The sequence below is a fragment of the Trichechus manatus genome, unplaced genomic scaffold (assembly GCF_000243295.1).
Source record: "Trichechus manatus latirostris isolate Lorelei unplaced genomic scaffold, TriManLat1.0 scaffold00010, whole genome shotgun sequence".
Classification (NCBI taxonomy): Eukaryota; Metazoa; Chordata; class Mammalia; order Sirenia; family Trichechidae; genus Trichechus; species Trichechus manatus.
In genome coordinates, this window is record NW_004443946.1 from 6,564,924 (window position 1) to 6,587,148 (window position 22,225).

A 22,225-nucleotide genomic window follows, 5' to 3' on the forward strand; every position below is an offset into this window, starting at 1 on the left:
GTGAAAACGACTTGAAGTTAGAATTGTGAGTGAGATTCTACTGATTTCTATAGAAAGTATATATTGGCTTCTTGTCTAACTCATTTCATAAATAATGACAATATAAAGTCAAACAGAAGTTATCTAAAATAGATTTTCTACTGGATGACACCCAGTTTTGCCATTATAGAAGCTGACAAAAGAGGACAAATGAAATATACCAAAGATTAATGCAGCAATAAAAGCCTGCCAGAAACATTCTATTTATTTCTTAAAGGCCCAAATATTTAAGTGATAATGTGAAGGCAGAAACATACATCTTTGCTCTGCCCAAAGGCTGAGCCGTCTGTAGAGTATTACAGCTAATACCAGTCACAAGAACTCACAGTATTAGCAAAGCTTCTCCAGGTGTTTTCTCCGGAGTCAGAATGCTTTGCTTTTAATCCGGTATGAAAATGAGACTTAATGGGGAAAAAGAAAAGTAGCTGTGGCTTTTTTGTCAGCCTTGTTGTGATGTTCTTTGTGGCTCTCTCTTCTTCCACAGTCCCTGGTTTGGTTGTTTTTTTTTTTTTTTTTTGCATAGGCAAGTGTACACTTTCTCTTCACACAAGTGTATGGCTTCCTCCATGGGCTTGTCAGGAACATCCCGTCCACCAGCCACATCTTTGTAGCACGTTCTCTCTTCTTCACCCGGAATGAGGTGGAGCCCGAAGCCTGTTTTGGATAATCATCTCTGGTGTCCAGATGTTGTGAGTGCTGGTTTTCCAAACCTTTGGACAAGAGGCAGAGACCAAGCATGCAGAGTTGAGGCTTTTAACCTTTCAGATTTGCTTTTAATCTATTCCCTGAAGCAATGATGGCAAAGCATGTTGATTTTAACCTTAGCAATTATGTAATACTCCCCACCCCACCCCCACCCCCACTTACACGGATCTGTACTTAGCCATAAATGTGACTGGTTTTATTTATTTATTTATTTTGCATGATGTCACTGATCAAATACTCTGGTTTTGTTTTTATATATTCTTGCAGTGCTATTAATCTTTTCTTCCCCAAAGATTCCCACCACAGGGCATCAGATTACTGGTTGTGGTACCACAAAACCAAAGAAGAGGAATTCCGGGGTCTAATGTCACTTCACCACTGAGCCTTGCTAAAATGTGCTTTTTTTTTTAAGCATATGCCTGGAATTTTTCATACAAGTAGTGCTAGCAGACCTCCCCCCACCCCCGCTTTGAGCACTGACAACCTTCAATAGTTGTTCGTTAGATGCTCTGAAGAAATTCTTGGGATAGGACCTGAAACATGCATGGTAAGCAGGTCGAAACCTAAGAGAATGGATGGAAACATTCCCCTAATTCCTTTGAAGCTATTATAGTTTGAACAGTAGTTGATTAAATAGTGGACAGCTACTTTTTTATGACAGACAGTAGTTTCAGCTTTTTCTTTCTTAAATTCGACAAGTATCAAACCATCTTCTGCAGCAAAACTTAAAAATTATATGTTGTGAACCCTCAAATTGGTGTATTCAGCAAAGGTTCTACTGATGCTTCTAAATTTCTTTTGGGAATGGGTCTAGAAAATACTGTTAAAGTACGCCATTCACAACATAAGTAGAATAGTCCCCATGCTTTGTCATAAGTACGTTGACATTAACATGCCTTGCACATAAGCATCACCGCATATGTCGCGTGGGTCATAGGAAATTAGCCAGAATCTTTTAACTCAGGAAAGAAGTTCTAAGTTAATATTTTAAAATAATGTACAAATGCTTGGCCTCCTCATTTTACCTTTAAAAACTCTTGACTTAGAATGAGTTATTTTTGTAAAGTTTAGTTGTGTTAGGAATTGGATTGAATTATAGCTTGTGAACGTCTAGAATTTTGAAAAATTAATGAAGCACAACTTTTTCTGTGAGGAAGAAGCTTCTTGAATTAGAAATGAAGAGACTAGCTTAGGAAGAAAAAAAATTAAAGTTGCAAATCATGTCTATGTAGCTGGACTAATAAGGACAGTAATGAGGGTACAAAACCCAACCTTGGTTTGAGAAGACAAGTTATTTGGTTTGGTGAAAGAAAATGGCTTTAGGAATATGAAACTACCTAATGCCCTTATTCAAAAGGAAGTCAAATTTCTGACAGCTTCAGCAGTCTAGATTCTAGACTCTAGAACAAAATGCTAACCTGGAAATAGGTGGAAATGAGCAGTGATAGTAATGAGGAGTAATGATTGCCTGAATTTGAGCAGACAGTGTAACTATGAAAAGCATACAGAAGAACTTTAAGCACACAAGTTCCTGAGGCCACCTCTCTTGTCCATGGAAGCATCACTGAGCAAAGACAGCAGAAATCGTCTATATCAAATGAGAGTATACTAGACAATAGTGCACACATGGTTTTGAGTTAAGGACCTGGTTTTTAACGCATAAAAAAAATAGGGATCCCCATAAAACAATAATTGTACTTCTGATCTGCTGATCCAAAAAAAATGACTAAAAGATCTATGAATTCAGCAACATTTAAATTAATTTATATTTTATTAATTCAGTACTTTCTATTTACATAGAAAATCTTTCATAGTATAGTGTACCGTCTACTAACAAGGCTTGGTGCACATTCTCAGATCCTTCCACTATCCAGAGGCCCACAAACACAACTTAGAAATTAGTTACGTTGTCTTTCAGGAGACTTCCATCCCTGAAATGTTATGAATCTATGGTCATAACAATAATTTTTAAAACATAAATTATATTCAGTGTATAAGTTTAAGGAGAACAGAGAAATAGGCAACGTATCTTTGAAAGTGCTCCGTTAAAGTTTGTGAGGATAGTTTTGGTGTCAGAGTTGAGCTTCAGTTATCTGGACTACTCACTTATGTGGATCACATCTCTCCTTGACAGTGAGGTACATTATTTATCCTGACAGTGAAACCAAGCAGCTGGTTGGACCAGCATCCCAAACCCTTCTCTGTCTCCAAACCCTGTTATTTCTCATATTAGAAGGCAGAAAATGTAATTACATTTAATTTTCTTAAGAGAGTACTAAATATCCTGAAAGGTCTTTTCCTGTATCTTATTTCAGTAATTAAAAATTGAAACAAAGTCAAGGTTGATCAAAGGAAATGGGAAAGAAATCTGATTTCCAGCTTTCAGGAAAATACTTAAAAGAACAGAACCCAGAGCCAGGCATCATATTCTCCCTAAAAGGCGTTGAAAAGGGCATCATTAAAGATCCTTGGAGATGAAAAGGAAATTATAAGGTTGGATGAGCTCCGGAACGTTGGCTGGCCCTCAATGGCAATGACAACGTTTATTGTCAGATCAAGACCCTCTGTACTCACATCACAATGTTCAACTACTGTAACAATATTATTTTTTAACTTTTCTATATTTCAGTAGACTTAGCCAATACTTATTATTTACTTTTGATTCACTTCAATTTATAAATGTTCCAAAAATTACAGTGTCTTAATATCTTATGTACACACATGCATACACACATAGATACATACCTGATATTTCTTGTAGAGATATCTAAAAATATGAGCAATGTTGAATCTATGATAGTACAAAATATTAAGATATAGTTTCAGTTTTTCAACAGCAAAAGGGGCACGATTTTGCTCATCTGGGTAATTTGTAGTATGATTTTCCATATAATGAATCCATCCTGATCTGTGCAATTATGAAGTCACAAATACAATATAAATTTAGAACTTCAATTCTACCATGGAAATTGGCCAATTTTTAATCTACGATGAGATTTTTTAAAGGTGTCCTTAATTCTGCAGCATTTGAGTATTACAGCTGGGCAGCTTAAGTCTAAACGAAGCCCTTGCCATCATCTGCTGCACGGCTGTCAGAGCATTCAAAAGGTCTGCCTCTAGGTAATCATTTGGGGCAGTTAACACAGTGCTGAAAAGCTTCTCTGAGGTCTGTTTTCACTGCTTTTTCTTCCATACTGGTAGGAAAAGGATCACAGTTTTTTTTTTTATTTTGGGCTGCATGTCCATTTCTCCTCTATTTACCACCACTTCAGATGAGTTCTTTTGGTAAAAAAGAGGGGAAAAAATGGGGCAGTGGGGCAACCATTGATACCCTCCTGCTGGCCACCTCATTAATTCCACAACTGTATGGCCTATTTTCTTGCAGACTCTTTATGCCCATGGCATGTATTGTTTCCTCTGCCACTTTACTCCAAGCAAAGTGCTCCAGCACAGCAAGTAACATCAAAATAAGCTTTGTGTTCCCAGTGCCTAAACCTGAAGATGAGTCTTCACCCCAGAGTGGCCCTGCTGGCAGGATCACTGTCGCCTGTCATAGTCTCCTTCTCACAGGAAGACCAGCCCGTGCTGCCCATGAACCTCCTCTGTGGGTTTTCTTTGGGAAAAATGAGGCATTTGCCTACTGGGCTTTGATTTAGGTGTAACATTCAGCCACGGCCTTCTCTGTAGACCAGAAGCTTAGTGTGAGGCTCTGGGCTTGAAGGCCACAGCAGGTTGCCTCCTAGGAGACATTTCTGAGTTTAATGCCAACTGTAGAAGTCAAAGGGCTCCCTTTATGATATGAAGGGGCCATTTAGTAGAAAGTCATTGGGAAAAGGCCCTGGGACCTTTTTTTTTTTAATGGTACCAAGGCAGAGGCCAAGTTCATGCCATATCACCTGTGACTTCAACCAAGTACACGAAAATATGAAGAAATGGGTGTAGATTTCTATGAGCAAATCCCTATAATCCCTGTTAAGTTAGATAAACATTTAGTTAGTTCCATTCTCAATAGCCAGGAGAGTGCTTAGATACTGACAACTTCCCTGAGCGTGCCCGTCAGTGGTGAGGTAGAGAGAATTTTAAGAATAGTTTAGGCGCAAAGAAACAAATTGGCTCCATCCATACTAATGGAATTCAGATGCTCCATATGTGCTGTACGGTTCTCAGCATTCAAAGTTGGGGACTATCCTAACACTATTACCACCCATAAGTATCGATTCCATGATCACCTCTAACCAGCCATTGGTGCTGAGGGTTCTCTCAGCTGTGTGTACCTCTTTGCCTAGGCCTGTTTCTACAGCTTCAGGGTCACTCTAATTCCAGCTGCACAGAGGAACTCCCATTTCCATGTGGGGCACATCTGGCTGGCACCATTCTAAGTATCCACCAAATATTCTGAGATGATTATAGAAGTACCAGAAAGCAAAGAAGTCTAAGCTGGAACCTCCCAACACTTGGGCCAGCCCTGAATAAGTTTGCCCAATGTTATATAAATACTTAGACAGGCATGAAATGGATTTTCTGGATGTCTGGCTTTTCTTCCTATTGGCTTCTCTCTTCATTTTTGCTGCTGCTTCTCCCCCCTCCCCCTTCTCTGCTTTTTATTTTTTTATTTTGCTAATTCTGATCCAACTAGGTAGCAATGCATTTTCCAGGAAGCCCTTCTTAATAGTTTTTTTTTCCCTAGTCTGTATGGTGGAAATGCAGGCCATTTCAGCCATGTAGGGTTAATTACACACACACACACAAAATCCCTGTTTTAAATTTTTAAGTTAAATAATAATTCCTTGCCTTGATAGAATCTACCCAAATCAGAAATTTCTCAGGTTACAAATTCTAAACTCAGGTGGCTCCCTTTCTTTTCCCCCGCTCCCTTTTTGTTAATAAGTTTCTAGCCCTTCTGATCGTCCCCCTTGACAAACAACACTGCCCTTTGGTCATATCTGGCTGAATGGAAACACTGCCGCCAGAGGTACAAGCCTCCATTGCTACTGTCCGCTGACTGTCCGCAGCCTACGCATCCCACGCACCCCACTGCTGCCACAAACACACTTTTTGGAATTACTCAGACTTCTAGCTCTGGTCTTTGTCGTTTTCAGTGAGAGCACAGTAGGTATCTGCCACTCAGCTTTCATGTGTGTGCTGCCTCACCAGTAATGCAGTTTCACAAAGAGCAAGGCCCCTCACCATTGGGCTGTCTGGTCTGCTTACTGAAAAACCCAGAAAACTTAACACCAGCAAAGAAGGAATAGTCCAGTCTTGGGAGAGCAAATACCGCATTGGAGAGGATAGAGCCTGAGACGGAACTTAATGGCTTCCCTGAAAAATGTTTAAAAATGCATGTGGCTCAATTCCATGTTAGTACAGCAGCAGTCAAAATAAACTGGACCTGTCAGGAACCGGTGCTGAGAGAATGTTATGAATAGACTTATTTTGTAAAGTTGTCACTTTATATACCCAGAAAAACCAACCAAGGGTAACGTCGGCTCCCTCGGCGCTGATTTTGGTTAAATCCCTCCCTTGATGACCTCAATTTAATTTGGCCAGATATGTGAGTTTCTGTTGCTTTTTCCTCGTTTTCTGGAAAAGAAATTAAAAATGGGGGCTACACAGATGTGACTCACTGTGCAGAAGGGCTGAACATGCTGGTAAAAACCATTCAGAGCTGACTGAGAGCATCCCACTGCCTTTTGAATGAAAGCCTTGTTACCTGGAAGTGTTTTTAATATAAAGTTTGGCATTAACCTATGGGGCCAAGAGAAAGAATTGGCCTTTTCACACATAGCTGCTGGTGTCCCATACCCTGAGGTCCCTCGCTGAGCTTGTACCACCCTTCAGAGGTGACAGTCCCCTTATCCCTGGTTAGAAGGACTAGTCCACCTTCTTTAGTTTAGCCCAGCAAAGATCCCAAGCAGTGCCCAGCCTACCTACCATTCAAGAAGTCCTCCCTAAATGGCATGGGTAACGTCAGTTTTTGTGGAGTTTTTTTTTTTTTTTCATTGTCCAGAACATGTTCTTTTTACTCTTGGCAGATGGCTACTTTGCCAAGCTGTCAGACCTCACCTGATTTGTGGACCTACTGCTACAAGTCATGACTTCTATCTATCATTAGAACTAAAACCAAATCCAGACCCACAAAGGCTAAAGCCAGATGCATATAGACGCTATAGATTTAGCCACCTTGGAGAAACCCAGCCCACCAAGGGGGACATCCTTTTTAACTGCCCCAAAGGAAAGGACCACACCAGGCCTGTTTCCAACAGGCTGTAACCACAGAGGGCGTTTTAAGATAGTTAGCGGTATTGGTTAAAAGGTATTGTGGGTTCTTCTGCATCCCAGGCTAAAGGGGGGGGAATAACCTATTTCATTTTATTTTTTTTTTCCAGTTCTCTCAGGCCAGGCACATCACAGCCCTTTGAAACGGTCTGTGTCCCTTACCCCACCCATGAATGTGCCAAACCAGCCTCTAGGACATGGATGGATGTCTCATGAGGACTTACGAGCTAGAGGACCCCAGTGCCTCCCTTCCGATCATGCCCCCCTGTCTCCACAAAGCAGTGTAGCCTCTTCAGGAAGTGGTGGGAGTGAACACTTAGAAGATCAGACTACTGCTCGTAACACATTCCAAGAAGAAGGTAGTGGTATGAAAGGTGAGTGACCAAATGAGAAACCACTGGGAACAGAGTCCCTCCCTTTACTTGGGGTCACAGGGTAAAAAGACAGGTAGTCAGCAAGAGAGAAGGAGGACCCACCCCACCCCCCACACCCCAAAGCTTATGCAGTCGATCCATCCCTCTCAGAACTCCAGTGTTCACCATGGAGGAAAGGACCTGGAGTTCCCTTCTGGTGCTTCTTGCCAAAACCTGGAAAGCATGAACCAGAGCAAGAGAGCTCAACACCTTCTTTTTTTTTTAACTCACTGACTTTCAGACAATTAAATGAGTTTCGGCTCCCAGTGAGAGGATCTACTGTTGCACATCCATTCTTCAGTCCTCCATGTTTGTAAAGAGGCTGAGCTGCTTCAGCCTTCTTTTTCATTGCTGTGGCCAGGGACCTCTCCATAATTTAGAAAAACAAACCACAGGATGTTTTGTTTTAATCTCTCCTAATGCAGAATTACAGTGATGCTTCCTTTCTCTCTCCCTTTCTCCTTGATATCCAAATAAACCTTCAAACTCTTCTCTCTGCCTCTGCTTAAGGGACGTGAAAATCCCACTGAGACTCCCTGACAGTGTTTTAAGATTGATAACAGATTTGCATACAGGTGATAATGTGTCTACCGGGCCCAGTAAATCTACCCCCTTTGAAAGAGACTCATCAGGAGATAAAAATTTCCAAATTACCCATAAGTTCAAAGAGGATACGTGCATTCTGTATTTTTAGACTGGAGTTGTTCAAGGGCCAGGAGGTTCTTAGGGAAAGATGTTCATCAGAGACCCACTAAGGACAATGTTAGATGGTGAAACAATAACCAGTTAGGCTTCAGGGGCTAAGATGTGGTGGGGCAGCTCAAAGAGCACCCTCTTTGCCGGCATCAGCAGTCCGGAGGTTTCCCTTGAAAACAATCAGTGTTTATATAGGAGGTTCTGTACCAAGCTCCCCACTGTCCAGAAATCTGGCACAGAAAGCATGCCCCAGACCACCCAGGTGCCAGGTGTAAGAGGGCACCAGGCTGAAAAATGGAGTCTATCAACTAGGAAAATGAGGCTGAGGTGAAGCCGCTCCCTTGGCACACTCCTTGAATCTTTTTCTGAGCTGCTAGGCCCACACCCCACACCCTCCACCCCCATGATGGTTCCTGTGCTGAGTGCCCAGCGCATGTGGGATGTGTCTCCGTAGCTTCCTCTGGTGATACAAGTGGGTCTTTCAAGGTCTTTTAACAGGCAGCAAAAAACAATCGGTGATTTTTGGGGCTTATGTGTCCTCTTTCTCTTTGAGAAAATGTGTCATCATTTTGGAGAACTAGCAAAACCCGTTTCTGAGTTTATGCTACTGAATTGATCCTCACGTGTTTATCTGCCCAAGAAGCTGAGTAGCAGGTGACAGGTAGCAGGTGAGGCTGAGACATGCTCTAAGTAAACCTGGCTGAGTGTCTGTGCAGCTGGGGCATCAAAATACCTGAGGAACCAAGGGAGGTTGAAACAGCTGTTGCTCTGGGCTAGCTTCTTTCCAGGCAAAGTTTCTGTGTGTGTGGAAGTCATGTTTCCAAGAAAGCATATGATACAGTTCTAATTGGTGATGCTGGGGTGAGGAGGTGTTGGCCTTTGTATTGAAGGGCAAGGAGCATCCTGTGGAAAGGCCATTCACCAAGATACAAATCTCTCCTAGACAGGAATGCTGATTCCACTGTCTGCCTTTTGGAGGTTTGTTTCTTTCTTCCTTTTACTTCCTTTGCTTTATTTCCTTTTTATTTATTTATTTTTTTGAGGCTTTATGAACACCTTAAGTATCCTCCCAAAGTAGGCAAAGGTGTGCTCATCATGGGCTGGCATGCTGAGGTGAGAAATGAATAAAGATAGCAGGTTTTTTAAGAGAAATGAATGAGAGAAAAAAAAATGAATAAATGTCCTATTCCTGTTTTAGGATAAAAGCCAAAATATCCCGAAGCTCAGTGAATAGCCCGTCTGCAAACTTATTCAATTCCTTTCTTTAGAATTGGTGAGAAATTTTTTCCTCAGAGCTTCCTCAATCAGAAAATGACTCAGACAAGATCTCACATCCCAGAATTTCTTCATAGTCCGAAGGAGTGTGGTCAGAAAAATAGGCTATTTGATGACTGAGGGAGACAGAGAACCCTTTTCTATATATTTACCCCCCTCTGCTGGCCTGTAAGGAGCCCCGGTGGTGTAGCAGTTAAAGCACTTGGCTGCTAGCCAAAAGGTCAGCTGTTTGAACCCACCAGCCACTCTGCAGGAGAAAGATGTGCCAGTCTGCTTCTGTAAAGACTTACAGCCTTGGAAACCCTCTGGGGAAGTTCTGCTCTGTCCTGCAGGGTCGCTATGAGTCGGAATCGACTCGACAGCAGTGGGTTTTAGTTTTCTGCTGGCCTATTGAGCTTTCCTGCTCTCAAAGTTTTGGACTGGGAGTCAACATCCTTAGCAAATTAAATGGCAAAAATCTTTGAAGGAAGACACATTATAGAGGATGAAGGATTCTGTTTGGGGGAAAAGTGTACTGTATTTGTAGTCCAGCTGACAGGTCAGATATAATCTCCATACTCAAAACAGCAAAATTCCAAAGTGTCAGGGGCCAGGGTTTGTTACACACAAATGCTTCGCCTCTCAACCCTGCCATGACAGGGCCACCACTAATGACTGTTCCACCATCAAAGGTTACTCAGGATGGCCTCCCAGGAGAACACCAAAGAAGTCGCCCATTCCAAGAGTTCACCATTTGATTCCCATGCCCAAGATGAGATGCCAGCTTAAATGTTCATATTAATTCATACTTTGTGAGAAATAAAATATGAAATCAAGGGAAGTACTTTCAAAAAGAGCCAGCTCTTCCGCTTAGAACTGCATTCTTTCTTTCTTGTGGCCCAAGTACTTTGCAGGAACATTAGCCTTTTAAGCTACTTGCTGGCTTACTCAGGATACCATCATCTTATTGCTGTTTTTGTAATTTCTAAATGCCCAGTTCATGAGAACAAGGAAATCTGTAGTAGAATTTGGAGGCATTCCCAAATCTACAGGGAATGCATGTTAGCCCCCCGCCCCCTGCACCTTGGGAAAATAATAACAAGTCACCATAATTGAACTTAATTTAGTACGACTTCATCTTCCTCGCTGACAGTCTGTGCATACCTGGCTGAAACACTGTGTTCATCCTCTCCTTCCTTTTCATCTAGATAGGCTGGCCAGGTTTGGCTACAAATTGTCCCTTAAGAATGTACCTTTTGGATCAAGAGTGTGGAATAAACCTCACCACCCAGCATTCTTCATCTTTTTATTTTCCGCTTACATCGATCTGGCCCTCTTTTTGTCTCGGTGTCAGCACACCCTGCCAGGGATCATCACTAAGTTCTCTCCCAAACAGACCAACTCCTGCTCTCAGAGGATTAACATCATCTGCCCGCTTGGCTTTGTTTTTCCTTTTATAGTAAATCCCCATCCTGATGGTGTAAGTCTACTCTGAAGCACAGATTGGATATCCCTTGGGGTTGGGATCTCAGGCTAAAAAAGAATGGGATTGGCAACTCAGCTTGGAATTAACCCAGGAGAAGATTGAAATGGAACTGGAATATGAAATTTTCCTCCTTCAACTTTCCCCATGGAGGTTTCTGGTTATACATGTTTGGGCTAAATATGCTGATGTGGTTTCTAAATTCAGTTGTCCTTGTTCTTTTCAAAAACTTCACTGTGACTTATCCCAGAAGAAAGATTCTTTAGTCTATCTGGGTCAGTATTCAGTTATAATATCCTTCTTTCCCTGGGCAACACATGAGTAGAATGCTCTCTTACCTCTTCTCTCACACAAAATCCTCTACTGGCTAAGAGGCGTTAAAAAAAAAAAAAGACATTTCTGTAATTTCCTAGAAGGAAGAGAAAATGTAGAAATCATTTGGTACAGGAAGCACATTTGCCCCTGATATTAGCATCATGTCCTCAGAAATGATGGATGGATAAACTCCACCCCTAAAGACTTATTAAAATGCCAGGGCTGTTTTGAATGATGTGGCAATGTTACGTGGAGCAAAGAGAAGGAAAGAATGATTACCAGGTTTCACCTTTTTCCTCATTCAATTCAGTTGACTTTTTCAAGCACCTGCTAAGACAGGCTTTGGTCTAACTGCTGCAGAGACAAAGGTGAAAGATATGGTTCCTGCCTCAAGGGACTCACTATCATCATGAGAAGCAAACAGGTGCTTGTTACAGGTGCAATACTGTGGAAATGTTAGAGACACGCCCTGGGGCTGTGCAAGCAGTAACCCAAACCCACTGCTGTCGAGTTGTTTCCAACTCATAGAGACCCCATAGGGCTTCCAAGACTATAAATCTCTACGGAAGCAAACTGCCACGTCTTTCTCCCATGGAGCTGATGATGATTTTGAACTGCCAACCTTTCGGTTAGCAGTCAGTCGCTTTAACCACTGCGCCGCTGGGGTTCCTGCAAGAAGTGAGGGTAGTCAGGGAAAACTCCTGCAAGAGGAGAGGCCTGAAGCTGAGTCTCAGAGGATGATTACAGGTCAGCCAACTATACAAGGTGAGGGAAGGGCATTCTACACAGAAGGAACAGCATACATGAAGGCATAGTGGTGAGAGAGCTTGGCCAAGCAGATCCTATAGCTTGAGTGTTCAGGGCAGATGGGAAAGGGATCTGGAGAGGGAAAAGCTAGATGCTAGGCTTTGGGAAGGATTTTGCCTTTTCTCTTGAAGCTAGTGGAAGTTGTTGAAGATGTTTCCACAGCAGAATGACCTGCTTCCATTTGAATATTAGAAATAGGACCCTAGCAGTAGTGTGGAGACTATCTCAAAGTGAGGAGGGGGCAGGGAATTCTCTGGATTTGGAGGCCAGTTGGGGGATGTTTCAGTAGCTGAGGGGGAAAATGAAGCTGGACCAAGGCAAGTAGCAACGAGAATGGAAGCAAAGGAATGGGTTTGTGGCATCTGCATGAGATAGAATTGAAAGAGCTTGGTAACTAATTGAAGTAGACATTGATGGGGAGGAAGGAATGTAGGCAGATGCCCAGGTTTCTGCCCTGGGCATCTAGATAACCCCTGTTGTCATCTGTCGTAGGAGAAACAGATTGGGGGTGGGACCCGTTTGGGGCATGTTGAGGTTGGAAACCTATAGAACATTCCAGTGGAGGTGTGCAAGCCAGGACCAAAGTATACCATGGTCTTCCTTGGGCTAGCCTCCCAAAAAGCCCTGGCTTCCTCTCATCACCTGCACAGTTTAAGCATGGTGCTTACCTGTAGCCAAGTTCATTTTGGAGACTCAGTTCCAGATTTCTGGGTAGAAAAGCCCATAGATGTGGGCTCCTAAGAAGTGAAGAACTCCATGACTTTCTCCTTGTAGTTGCCAGTGTGAGAGAAGTAGTGATTAGGGGTCTGTTTCTCTTTATATGAATGTCAGCCTCACCATTATGAATTAATATTAACTGGGTGTACTTACAATGTGTGCTATTATGATAGTATGAAAATATAGAGGTAATGGATATATTGTTATAGAAATGATAAAGGTTAAAATGAAACCTTTGGCTTCAGTAACCTTGATCAAAATATAGCTTAGCATTTAAGAGTGCAGGGGACAAGTGACAGTGAAAATATGCTGTTTGCCTTTTCTAAAGAGTCTTTATTAAATGAAAGTTATGCAAACTTTTTCTCTCCATGGCAAAGGAAATATAGTGCTTACTCTAAAATAGCTGGTTTGGGATTTTGAGCTGTTTTTTAAATAGAGAACTTTCAACCTCTGTTTTCCTCAGAATGAGATTAGAAAAAATTATTGAGAGGCATGATCTTTTTTACGAAAAAGAAACCTGTCAGAAACCTTTGTAAGAAAGTTTGTGAATACAGCATTTCTGAGGTCATAAAGGTTGGTGTGACTGGGTGAGAGTGACTACTCATGATAACACAGTCATTATTTTCTGAATGTTGACTTTCTAGGTACTGTCTTTAATTTATTTAATTTAAAGGCCAGGATTTAGTAAGTTTGCTTCATTTTCTTTATTCCCAAATGCCTACTTGTGACCTGCAGGGATGTGTCCTAATGAGCTGAGTTGTAGTAACTCTCCTCAGATAGGCTGAGAGCCCTGAAGCCTTTGAAAAGCAAGTCCCTGGGATTCCCCCAAATTCTAAAGGCCATGAGACTTTTAACCTCCATCCCTTATCAAGCATGTATCTTCAGCTGAAGTGCTTTAAGTACCGTGCAGGGCACACGCGGGGCTGCTTTTGATGTGGATCACAGCCACTTCTAACGACACAAAGCACCACTTCTCTATGTCATGGCTGTGTGAAACTGTGGAGAGAAATGTAGTCCCTATATTTGCATCTAACCCTTCTCAGTGGGTATTTCACCCCAAAGTAGACCATCTCTCTGCCTTCTGAGACTCACATATGGCTCCCCACTAGCATGGAACCTCCTGGAGGCCACCATGGACACTTCCCAGGATCAAAGAGTACCCTCAGGAAGATCCAGCTCCACAGAGGCTGCAGACCAAGGCCCCTTCTTTCTTTTGCTCAGAGGCTGGAACATAATTGGGCTGCTCATTCTTCTCTGGCCAGAAATAAAGAGAGACTTCAGTAATCTTCATGGTGTTGATAAGCTGTTCTTTGTTTTTGAAAGGAATGTTTTCCTTCTCACTTCAACAATGAAGAGTTTGTACCTTATTCCTCAGTTGACTTTCCTCTAGTCTTCTTCAAAGACCAAGGAAACATTTCTATCTTAGAAGGAGAGAATTTTTTGAGACTAGGCTGGCTCTCTGTGGAGAATGGGTATTGATCTCCCATCTGTAGAGACTAGCCCAACCACAGGTAAGCCCTCTTGTTGGAAACGAGGCTGTTTATATGTCTCTCTTCCAAGAATGCCTTACTCCCTGCCCTTCATGTTTCTCCCTGTGTTGGACCCTTCAGCCATATTGGTTCCATCTTTCTTTCTTGTGGAGCCTCTTCATTTGTGGGTTGGGTGCTACAAAGCCTGTTGACCTGACTGCCAGTTCCAGCCATTCCCACAGCAGGCATTAGAGACAAGTAGCCCAAGTTCTGATTGGAGCTCAGCTTCTGCATAAGTCGTTGTACACATCACAAAGCCTCTCTGTGGCTGATTTACCCAAACTCTAAAATAAAATAGAAATCAGTATAATTGGAAACTTGGCCATCGGTAGACCAGCAGGTTAAATATAGAGCATATGCAAAATGGGTTTAGCATTATTATCAGGAATGGCCATCTTGAGAAGAAAAGTCACTGTGTGCAGCAACAAGTTCTAGAAGGAGCTTCATGGAGGATGGAGAAGCTTACTGTGGTGTGGGGCCACCATCATGCACGTGGGAATAGGGTGCTTTCTCCCAGAAACCTCCTACTCCTTGGCCTTCTCTTTCCATTTCCTTCATGGGCTTCTCTTCCCATTCTCCAGGGCCCTATCTTGGCACTCTCCTATTCTTACTCCATGCTTTTCCCTGAGTTATCCAATCTACTCCCATGGCTAAAACAACTGCCCATGTGCTACTGACAAGGAAACTTGTCTCTCTAGCTCAGACCCCTCTCTTAAGATCTTGACCCAAAGGCAATGACACTCAGCTGATCTAAAATGGAGTTCACCATATCTCTATTCTCACCCCAAACCTGCTCCTCCCCTGTATTTTCTATCTCACCAAAGCCGAAAGAAAGGAACTATCCTGGGTTCCTTTCCTCTCTGTCACTCCCTGTTCAGTAATTGTCAAGTACTGTCAGCTTCCATTCATTTCTTCTCCACTGCCACTGCCCTCCCAAGCCAGTTTCATCTCCTGGCCTCCACTCTCACTGTCTTCCAGTCCAGCCTTGACACTGACAGCCTTCATCTTTCTTACACACTAAAATGACTGTGCCTCTCTGCTTCTCAGAATTCAACAGTTTCTCTGCATCCATAAAATGAAGTCTAATCTCCTTGTTTTGGTATTAAATATCTCAGGCATCTCATCCCCTACCTGTTTGCCCCACCTTGTCTCTAGCTGTTCTCTGCCATTCACCCGAGTGTTTGCTCTGCCCTGAGTGCTTTCTTAGCTCTGTACTTTATATGCTGTTCTGACATCCTGGGATGGCTTTCTCAATATGGTCTGCCCAGCATACTCAAGGATTGCTACTACTTTGAAGCTATCCCTCATTCCCCAAGGCAGACTTGAAGTATACTTTGAGTATACTTAGCACTTGTTCTGCAGCTATTCTATAATTTTTCGTGAGATCAGCCATTCTCTCTGGATTAAAAGTTCCTTGATGGCAAGGACATGTCTTTGCAGAGCCTGGCCCACAGTTGGCACTCAGTAACTGTTGTGAGTGAATATCAGGATGCCCATACTTGACAAAGAAGTCAACCTAGCACATAGCAAAAGCATCTTTATCTTTCTCACACTGTGAAAGGCAGTGTGACTTTTGAGTCTGGGTCTCTCCATTGGCATGTCTACCAGGAGCAGCTCAGTTGAAGCTGAACAGCTGTGTACCGGCCAGAGGTCGGAGTCCAGGAAGCATGCATGCCTTCAATGATGGATAAGCTCTTCCAGGAAACACCCTTGCTTCTCTGCTTTTCTGTGTCTCCCAGCAACAGCTACAGCTTCACAGAATGACGAAAGGTCTGAGATTATGTTAGGTGGTTTTCAGCATTGCGTCCAACAATGTGGCATCTGGACCATGGGAAAGACCTGAGCTTTTTAGTTAGCGTTCACCCCTGGCCAACATCATACAGAATCCAGTATCTGAGTCATTGGAATTCCTGGCTTGGGCGGGGGAGTGAAATGGTCGAGGCTCTCAGTTCTCTAGTTTGTCTTCCTTTTAATGGAGTTTTGTTTTAATTCCTGGCAAGGGAAGGTGCCTCACAACCAGCCAGGAGGTGAAAGGTTAGTAGGCTATGTTCTTGAAAACTGGGATTTCCTCTTCTTTGTTCATCAATTAACATTGCAGAAAGGAAAGCTCTTTAAGCACATGGAACTGAACTAGGCACCAAGATGCTTGCTCGAAAGGCAGAGTCAACACCCGCCAGCCCCAAGAAACATGTGGCCACACGGAGCTTACATTCCCCAGGCACACATCCAGAAATAAATTCAGGAAGGCCTAAGCCATCATGTTCTGAAGTTGTGTAAGAGCTTTTTCTAGGAAAACTAGTCTCAGTGATCTGCATTTCAACCAAATAAATGAGGCATGGACTCCCTTCCTTCCACCCCAGGGGAATTCTAGTTGTCAAAATAGTTATATAGAAAGGAAGTAGCATTGATTGAACTGAGACTTGCCAAGCTGAGATTTTCACCCTACTCTTCCTGACTCTTAAAACACCATGTTGTCAGCTCAGCTTATAGAGCACCCGGTTTGAGACATGGTTCAGTAGCTCAGGATCCTGTTTGTTTTATCATCAGTGGATTTTTCATGATTAAGCTTTAGGGCACCTGGTAAAAGTTTGGCCCATGAGGTTGCTCCATACTCTTTTGTGATGAATTATGCTCAGTTGTGGCATTGGGTTACTCAAACTTCTGAATCATGATCATTGATTCATGTGTGGCTGTTCAAAGATGTAAATAACAAATATGAAACTTGGTGGCAAAGTGGGAATATGTGGTTGGCCTGAAAGCCAAAGCTGTACTTAAGTTCATTGCTGATCACTTTGTAGAAGCACTAGCATTATTTCAACAGTACCAAAAACACGATGGAGAATAAAGTCTGATAAAATAGCTCCAGGATATCACAGGAGGGAATATACCAGATTCCTGATCTGGCATGTCCTGGACTCCTGTTCTAACCACAGTTTGAGTTGAGGATGTACGGGGTTGGTACTATGTTTCTCTTTGTGGTTAATGATGGTCCCAGAGGGACTCTTCACTTGTCACAGTAGGATGAAGGCTTACAAGCACAGAATCAAGTGATTTCTTGCGTGAGATGAGCTTGTTCTTAAAATGCCATTGATTATCTAATTTTATTTCTCCCCAAATTTTCCTTCTTTGGCCTTCATGTTACTGCAAATCAAGAAGTAACTTCACCATGTCTACTCTCGTCTCCTACATCTTTGAATTTCAGGAAATCATCCTATGCCCACATTTCCCTAAACCTAGGTTTTGGTTCACCAAGGAGGCAAGGCCTGATTTAAGAGTGGGCCAGGCCTCTGTAATCAATCAATTATCTACTCTAAATATTGAGAAATTAGAAAGTTTCCACTTATTTTGGAGTGTTTGTGGTCCCTGTCAATACCTCATAATAAAGCACTTAGCAGTGGACAGTATCTTGCAGTCAGCATGGTTAGTAATGGATAATATCTCATGGATAATACCTCATGAATAACATTTACCCAATGCTTTAGCTCTTCAGAGTACTTTACAGTCACTGCTTATCTATGCCCTACCACCAACAGGTTGTTTGGTCCTCATTTCACAAGAAGTTGATACAGTCTAGGAAAAAGTTGGGGTCAGGAGACCTAGGTTTTAGTCCCATTTCATCACATACTTGCTCTGTGATGTAGACTTAGTCACTTAGTTTTTCCATATATAAAATTGGCCAAAGGTGAGGAGAGATGATTCTAGAGACTTCTCAAAGACCTTACCAGCTCGAAAATTTCTGGTGTAAAAGAATATGGGCAAGTCCTGTGTTTTGATTGTACTTAATAAGGTAATAATTCTTCTATGAATTTTTAATAGATTTACTATTTGATTGTTTTAACTCTAGAATCCTAAACTGAGGTCTTATTTCAGGTATGCTTTGGAATTTCCATTGTCCTATGATCTAGCCAATCTTTGAACTCTCAAGTCCTAACGATCTTTGAATATTGGTGGTTGGCATTCAAGGAAAAGTCCAAAGACAAGTTTCATAGCTAAGTCATTTCTTTCCAAATCAACAATGAAATGGTCCAGCTAAAGCAGAGATACCTTGCTTTTTTGGGGGGGTGGGGGTCAAGAACATCTCTGATAATTTTATGGAGGCTATGAACAGCCCTCTACCCAGAAAACTGCCCATACATTCACAAATTGGAATATAATTTTAGAGGATTCCTGTATGCCCTGAACCCCATGGACCCCAAATTAGCAACCCCTAGTCTAAAGCAGCACAAGTAAAGTAGAATAAAGGAGCCCGATAGTGGAATATCAGGGTAGACCCAGACTTTTAAGTCCATAATTTGCTGCCAAAATTAAGTAGTAACATAGAGGTTTTGTTTTCCTTTTTTTTTTCTCTGACCATCACCCTCTTTTCCTTTCTCTGTTCCCACATCTTTTATCATCTCTTCTCGTTCCCTCTCAATTTCTCTCCCCATCTCTTGCGCATCTTGCACCATAGATGTTCCAGCCTGGTTGAAAAGCCTCCGCCTGCACAAGTATGCTGCGCTTTTCTCCCAGATGACCTATGAGGAAATGATGGCCCTCACTGAGTGCCAGCTGGAGGCTCAGGTATGTGCATCAGGTGACTGTTCCCTGAGAAGGTACCCCAGGTGCATTTGAAGTTAAAGTCCTGGACAGACCTTGTTTGGGCCTGTACCCACACCTTGTTCGGGCCCTACTCAGTAGCTTGCCATGTTCTAGGAACTGCCAGGTGCTGACCAGCGGTACATGGTGAGTAAGGCTGGGTTCTTGCCTTCAGGGTCTAGTAGGAGAGGGAAGATGAGCCAATAGCCATAGGATAAATGAGGGTGTGACAAAGTGTTATGAAAAAGGTGTAAACTAGGTGCACTCTATAAGTTCAAGGGTACTAGGGAGGAATCAGTGGAGTCTCCTAGAAGAAGTAACATTTGACCAATGCCTTGAAAGCATCTGTATCCCTGCTTTTGCTTACCTTGCTTCCTCCCTCTCACTGCCCAACCAGAGGAATGACAGATTGACTGTTGTCCAGTCTGCTTACAAGTCAGCTAACTTCTAACCAGACTGTTGATTAGAAGAACCAGGCCATGCCTTAGATCCACCCCAACTTGTTTCCAAAAGCATATTCAGACTGGTCTTAGTTGAAATTAGAGTAAATTGCACCAAGTGTTTTTTCTCCTAATCATCTTGAATAATATCGGACAATCATCAAGAATAGGATTTTCCCCAGTCTCGGATTCCATTTCCTTTCTGCATGACATAAAAAGACAGAGTTCCTCTTTCGTTCTAAGGCATCTCTTCCCAAGTGTGGATGCCAAAGGCCAGTCAACAGAACCCCTGAAGCTAAGCATGTTTCCTACCATGCTGTGCTCAAGAAAGTAGAGCTGACTGATGTCTTTGTTTCCCTTGCTTAAAATGCTATTTGCATGTTTCAAATTGACTTCAGTTTCCTTTGAGCAATGATTTAAAAGAATTAATGATCTGAATGGGCTAATAATATTTCCCTTACAGGAAGAGGAGATTGTCCCATCTGGGGCATAGTTGGTCTGGAAGCATACCTCCCAGCAGATTTCTGGTTTCCCGTTGCCTATTCAGTACCCTCAGTTAACCTCTGCAGGCCTGGCTGAATACCAGTATTGAGACGTGAGACAAAGCCCAAAGTCACTGCACATTCTCAGAGAATGAAAGGCACTAATTTCAACTTTCTAACACTTCTCCCACTGCTTTCTGGATCTCGACTACTCCTTGAGATCCCAGGGATTGATGAAAACTGTTTCTAAGAGCATTTTTGTGTTTGGGTCAAAGGTGAGGAAAAAGTCTAAGTCATCAGTTGTTCAACTTGAGAAAAAACAAGAAAAAATTGACACAGAGGACAAAGCCAGAGACCAGCACAAACTTTTCAGAGTACTTTAATTCATTTGAACTCAAAGTCAAAGCTAAACAGAAATTTCTCCTCCAGTTCTTCGTCTTAGAGAAGTAGGTTCGTTTGTTGCTTGAGTCTTAATTTTTCTAAGTAAATGAGATGTCGCTGGTATACCCATCCATTCCTATTTTAGGAGGAACTCTATGGGATAGTTGCAAGAAGTCACCAGAAGTTTGTATTAGAAATCTGGTTTGAGAAAGGACCTTCTATTTGGAAATTTGTGGCATCTGCAATTAACACGTATTTAATTAATTCTTAGGCCCACTATTGCTGTGCAGTTAAGAAGATAAAATCCACAGCTCTAACTGTGAATCCTAATCATTTACCTGAAGTAATGACTGAATTATCAGTTTATGTTATTTTCTATTCTGGTTTTCCTTATGGAGACAGAAGACGGGCTATAAACTGATAAAACTTGCCCTGTGTTGTGTGACACTAGGTGAGGACTATACTGGGCTTCACAACGTCTGAAGGTGGACTGACTAATGTAGGAGAGGGGTTGAAGTGATAAAACCTGGAGATGAGGAGGAGTGTATGACTTAAAATTTATCTTTTAAGACTATGAAGAAATTTCTTGCCTACTGGGGTAATTGTCCTTTATCACTCTCTTTCTCCCTAAAGGTCACAGCCAAAAGATAAAGGCAAATATGTAACCAAAGGGAGTGAGACTATTTCATAAGAAGAGATTTATGACAATAGGTACTAAAGGGAGGGATCAATGGATATTTAGTAGTCTGTGAACATGTGGGAGCAAGCAATACAGTAAACAAACTAAAAAACCTCCGAGAGCCTCTAAGCTGATTCTCAAAAATGTGATTCTAATACTTCTTTTTAATTACAGAATGTTACCAAAGGTGCAAGACACAAAATTGTCATCAGTATTCAGAAACTCAAAGAAAGACAAAATTTGCTGAAGTCTCTGGAAAGGGTAAGTTATCACCAAGCAACTGAACATTTCCACCTTCATCAGGGAAAAATGGACCAAAGAAAATTCTCAGTTGAGAGTGTCATTGGCATATCTTACAGAGGTGTATCATGCTGTTTCCTATTCCAAGTCAGAAAAATGAAATGATTTTGAGTGAAGTTTCCTGGTTATAAATGCTTCTGTGTAACCTGACAGCTGAAATGTACTTATTCTTTGGGTCCAGTCTGCCTATTATTGGCCACGGCAGCACTCTGATGAAGTACTGTCAAGCACATGCTTTTTATATACTTTTGCCACTACCTTTTATACATTTGCAGAGGTTGGTGAGATATTCAAACCACAAGCAAAGGCTGAAATCTTAGCAAGACCATGTAGGGAATATGCAAATGTCATTCATTCCTGCTGTCCACCCAGGGAAACATCTGGTTTTAAGAAAAGCTGCCCCCAGAGGGGCAAACCCCAGCATGTATACTCCAGGTTTCAGTAAAACCAAAAACCAAACCCATTGCCATCAAGTCGATTCCAACTCATAGTGACCCTATAGAACAGAGTAGAACTGCCCCACAGGGTTTCCAAGGCTGTAAATCTTTACAGAATCAGACTGCCACGTCTTTCTCCAGCCAATCAGCTGGTGGGTTCAAACCGTCGACCTTCTGGTTAACAGCCGAGCACTTAACCACTGTGCTGCCAGGGTTCAATAGCGGGGATCAAAATCATTTGGTGGATGGACATTTTTGGCTCTCCAGGGAATAATTCCAGACTATAACTTAACAACAGAATGACTCTGATAAGAACAGTCTCAAAAATGCTCAATGCTGAAAAACAGTTTATTCCAATGTAAATATCAGGAGAGTGACTGCAGTTTCCTTTGAATGATGATTTCAAATAACTAATGGTCTGCCTAAACAGGTTCTCTTCCTATCTTTGTATCTGGATGTCACCTGCTAATGATGGTCATACTTTAGGGCTGTATGATTTGTGTCTATTCTTCTGACTATGTGATTTCATGTAAGGTCTGAAGGTGAACAGGCCCTTGTTGCCTGTGCCCTGGAGTTGGGATTATTGTAGACTGGTATTAGGGGACAGTTGGGAGTAGTGAATGGGAAGTTTTGTGGTCATTGCCTGCAAATATTGAGTGGTAGCCTTTTCTAGTAATCCCAGGGAGCCTTTGGAAGG

The 22,225-nt window shown here is 42.2% G+C and overlaps 1 protein-coding gene across 1 annotated transcript in view; it reads left to right on the top strand.

Moving 5' to 3' along the window:
- Positions 1-22,225, top strand: part of SAMD4A (sterile alpha motif domain containing 4A) — a 240,455-nt gene that overhangs the window by 183,365 nt on the left and 34,865 nt on the right. Inside the window, exons 4-5 of the mRNA XM_023726112.1 lie at positions 18,685-18,794; positions 20,966-21,052. Of these exons, the coding sequence (XP_023581880.1) occupies positions 18,685-18,794; positions 20,966-21,052 (197 nt within the window). The remainder of the gene's footprint in view (positions 1-18,684; positions 18,795-20,965; positions 21,053-22,225) is intronic.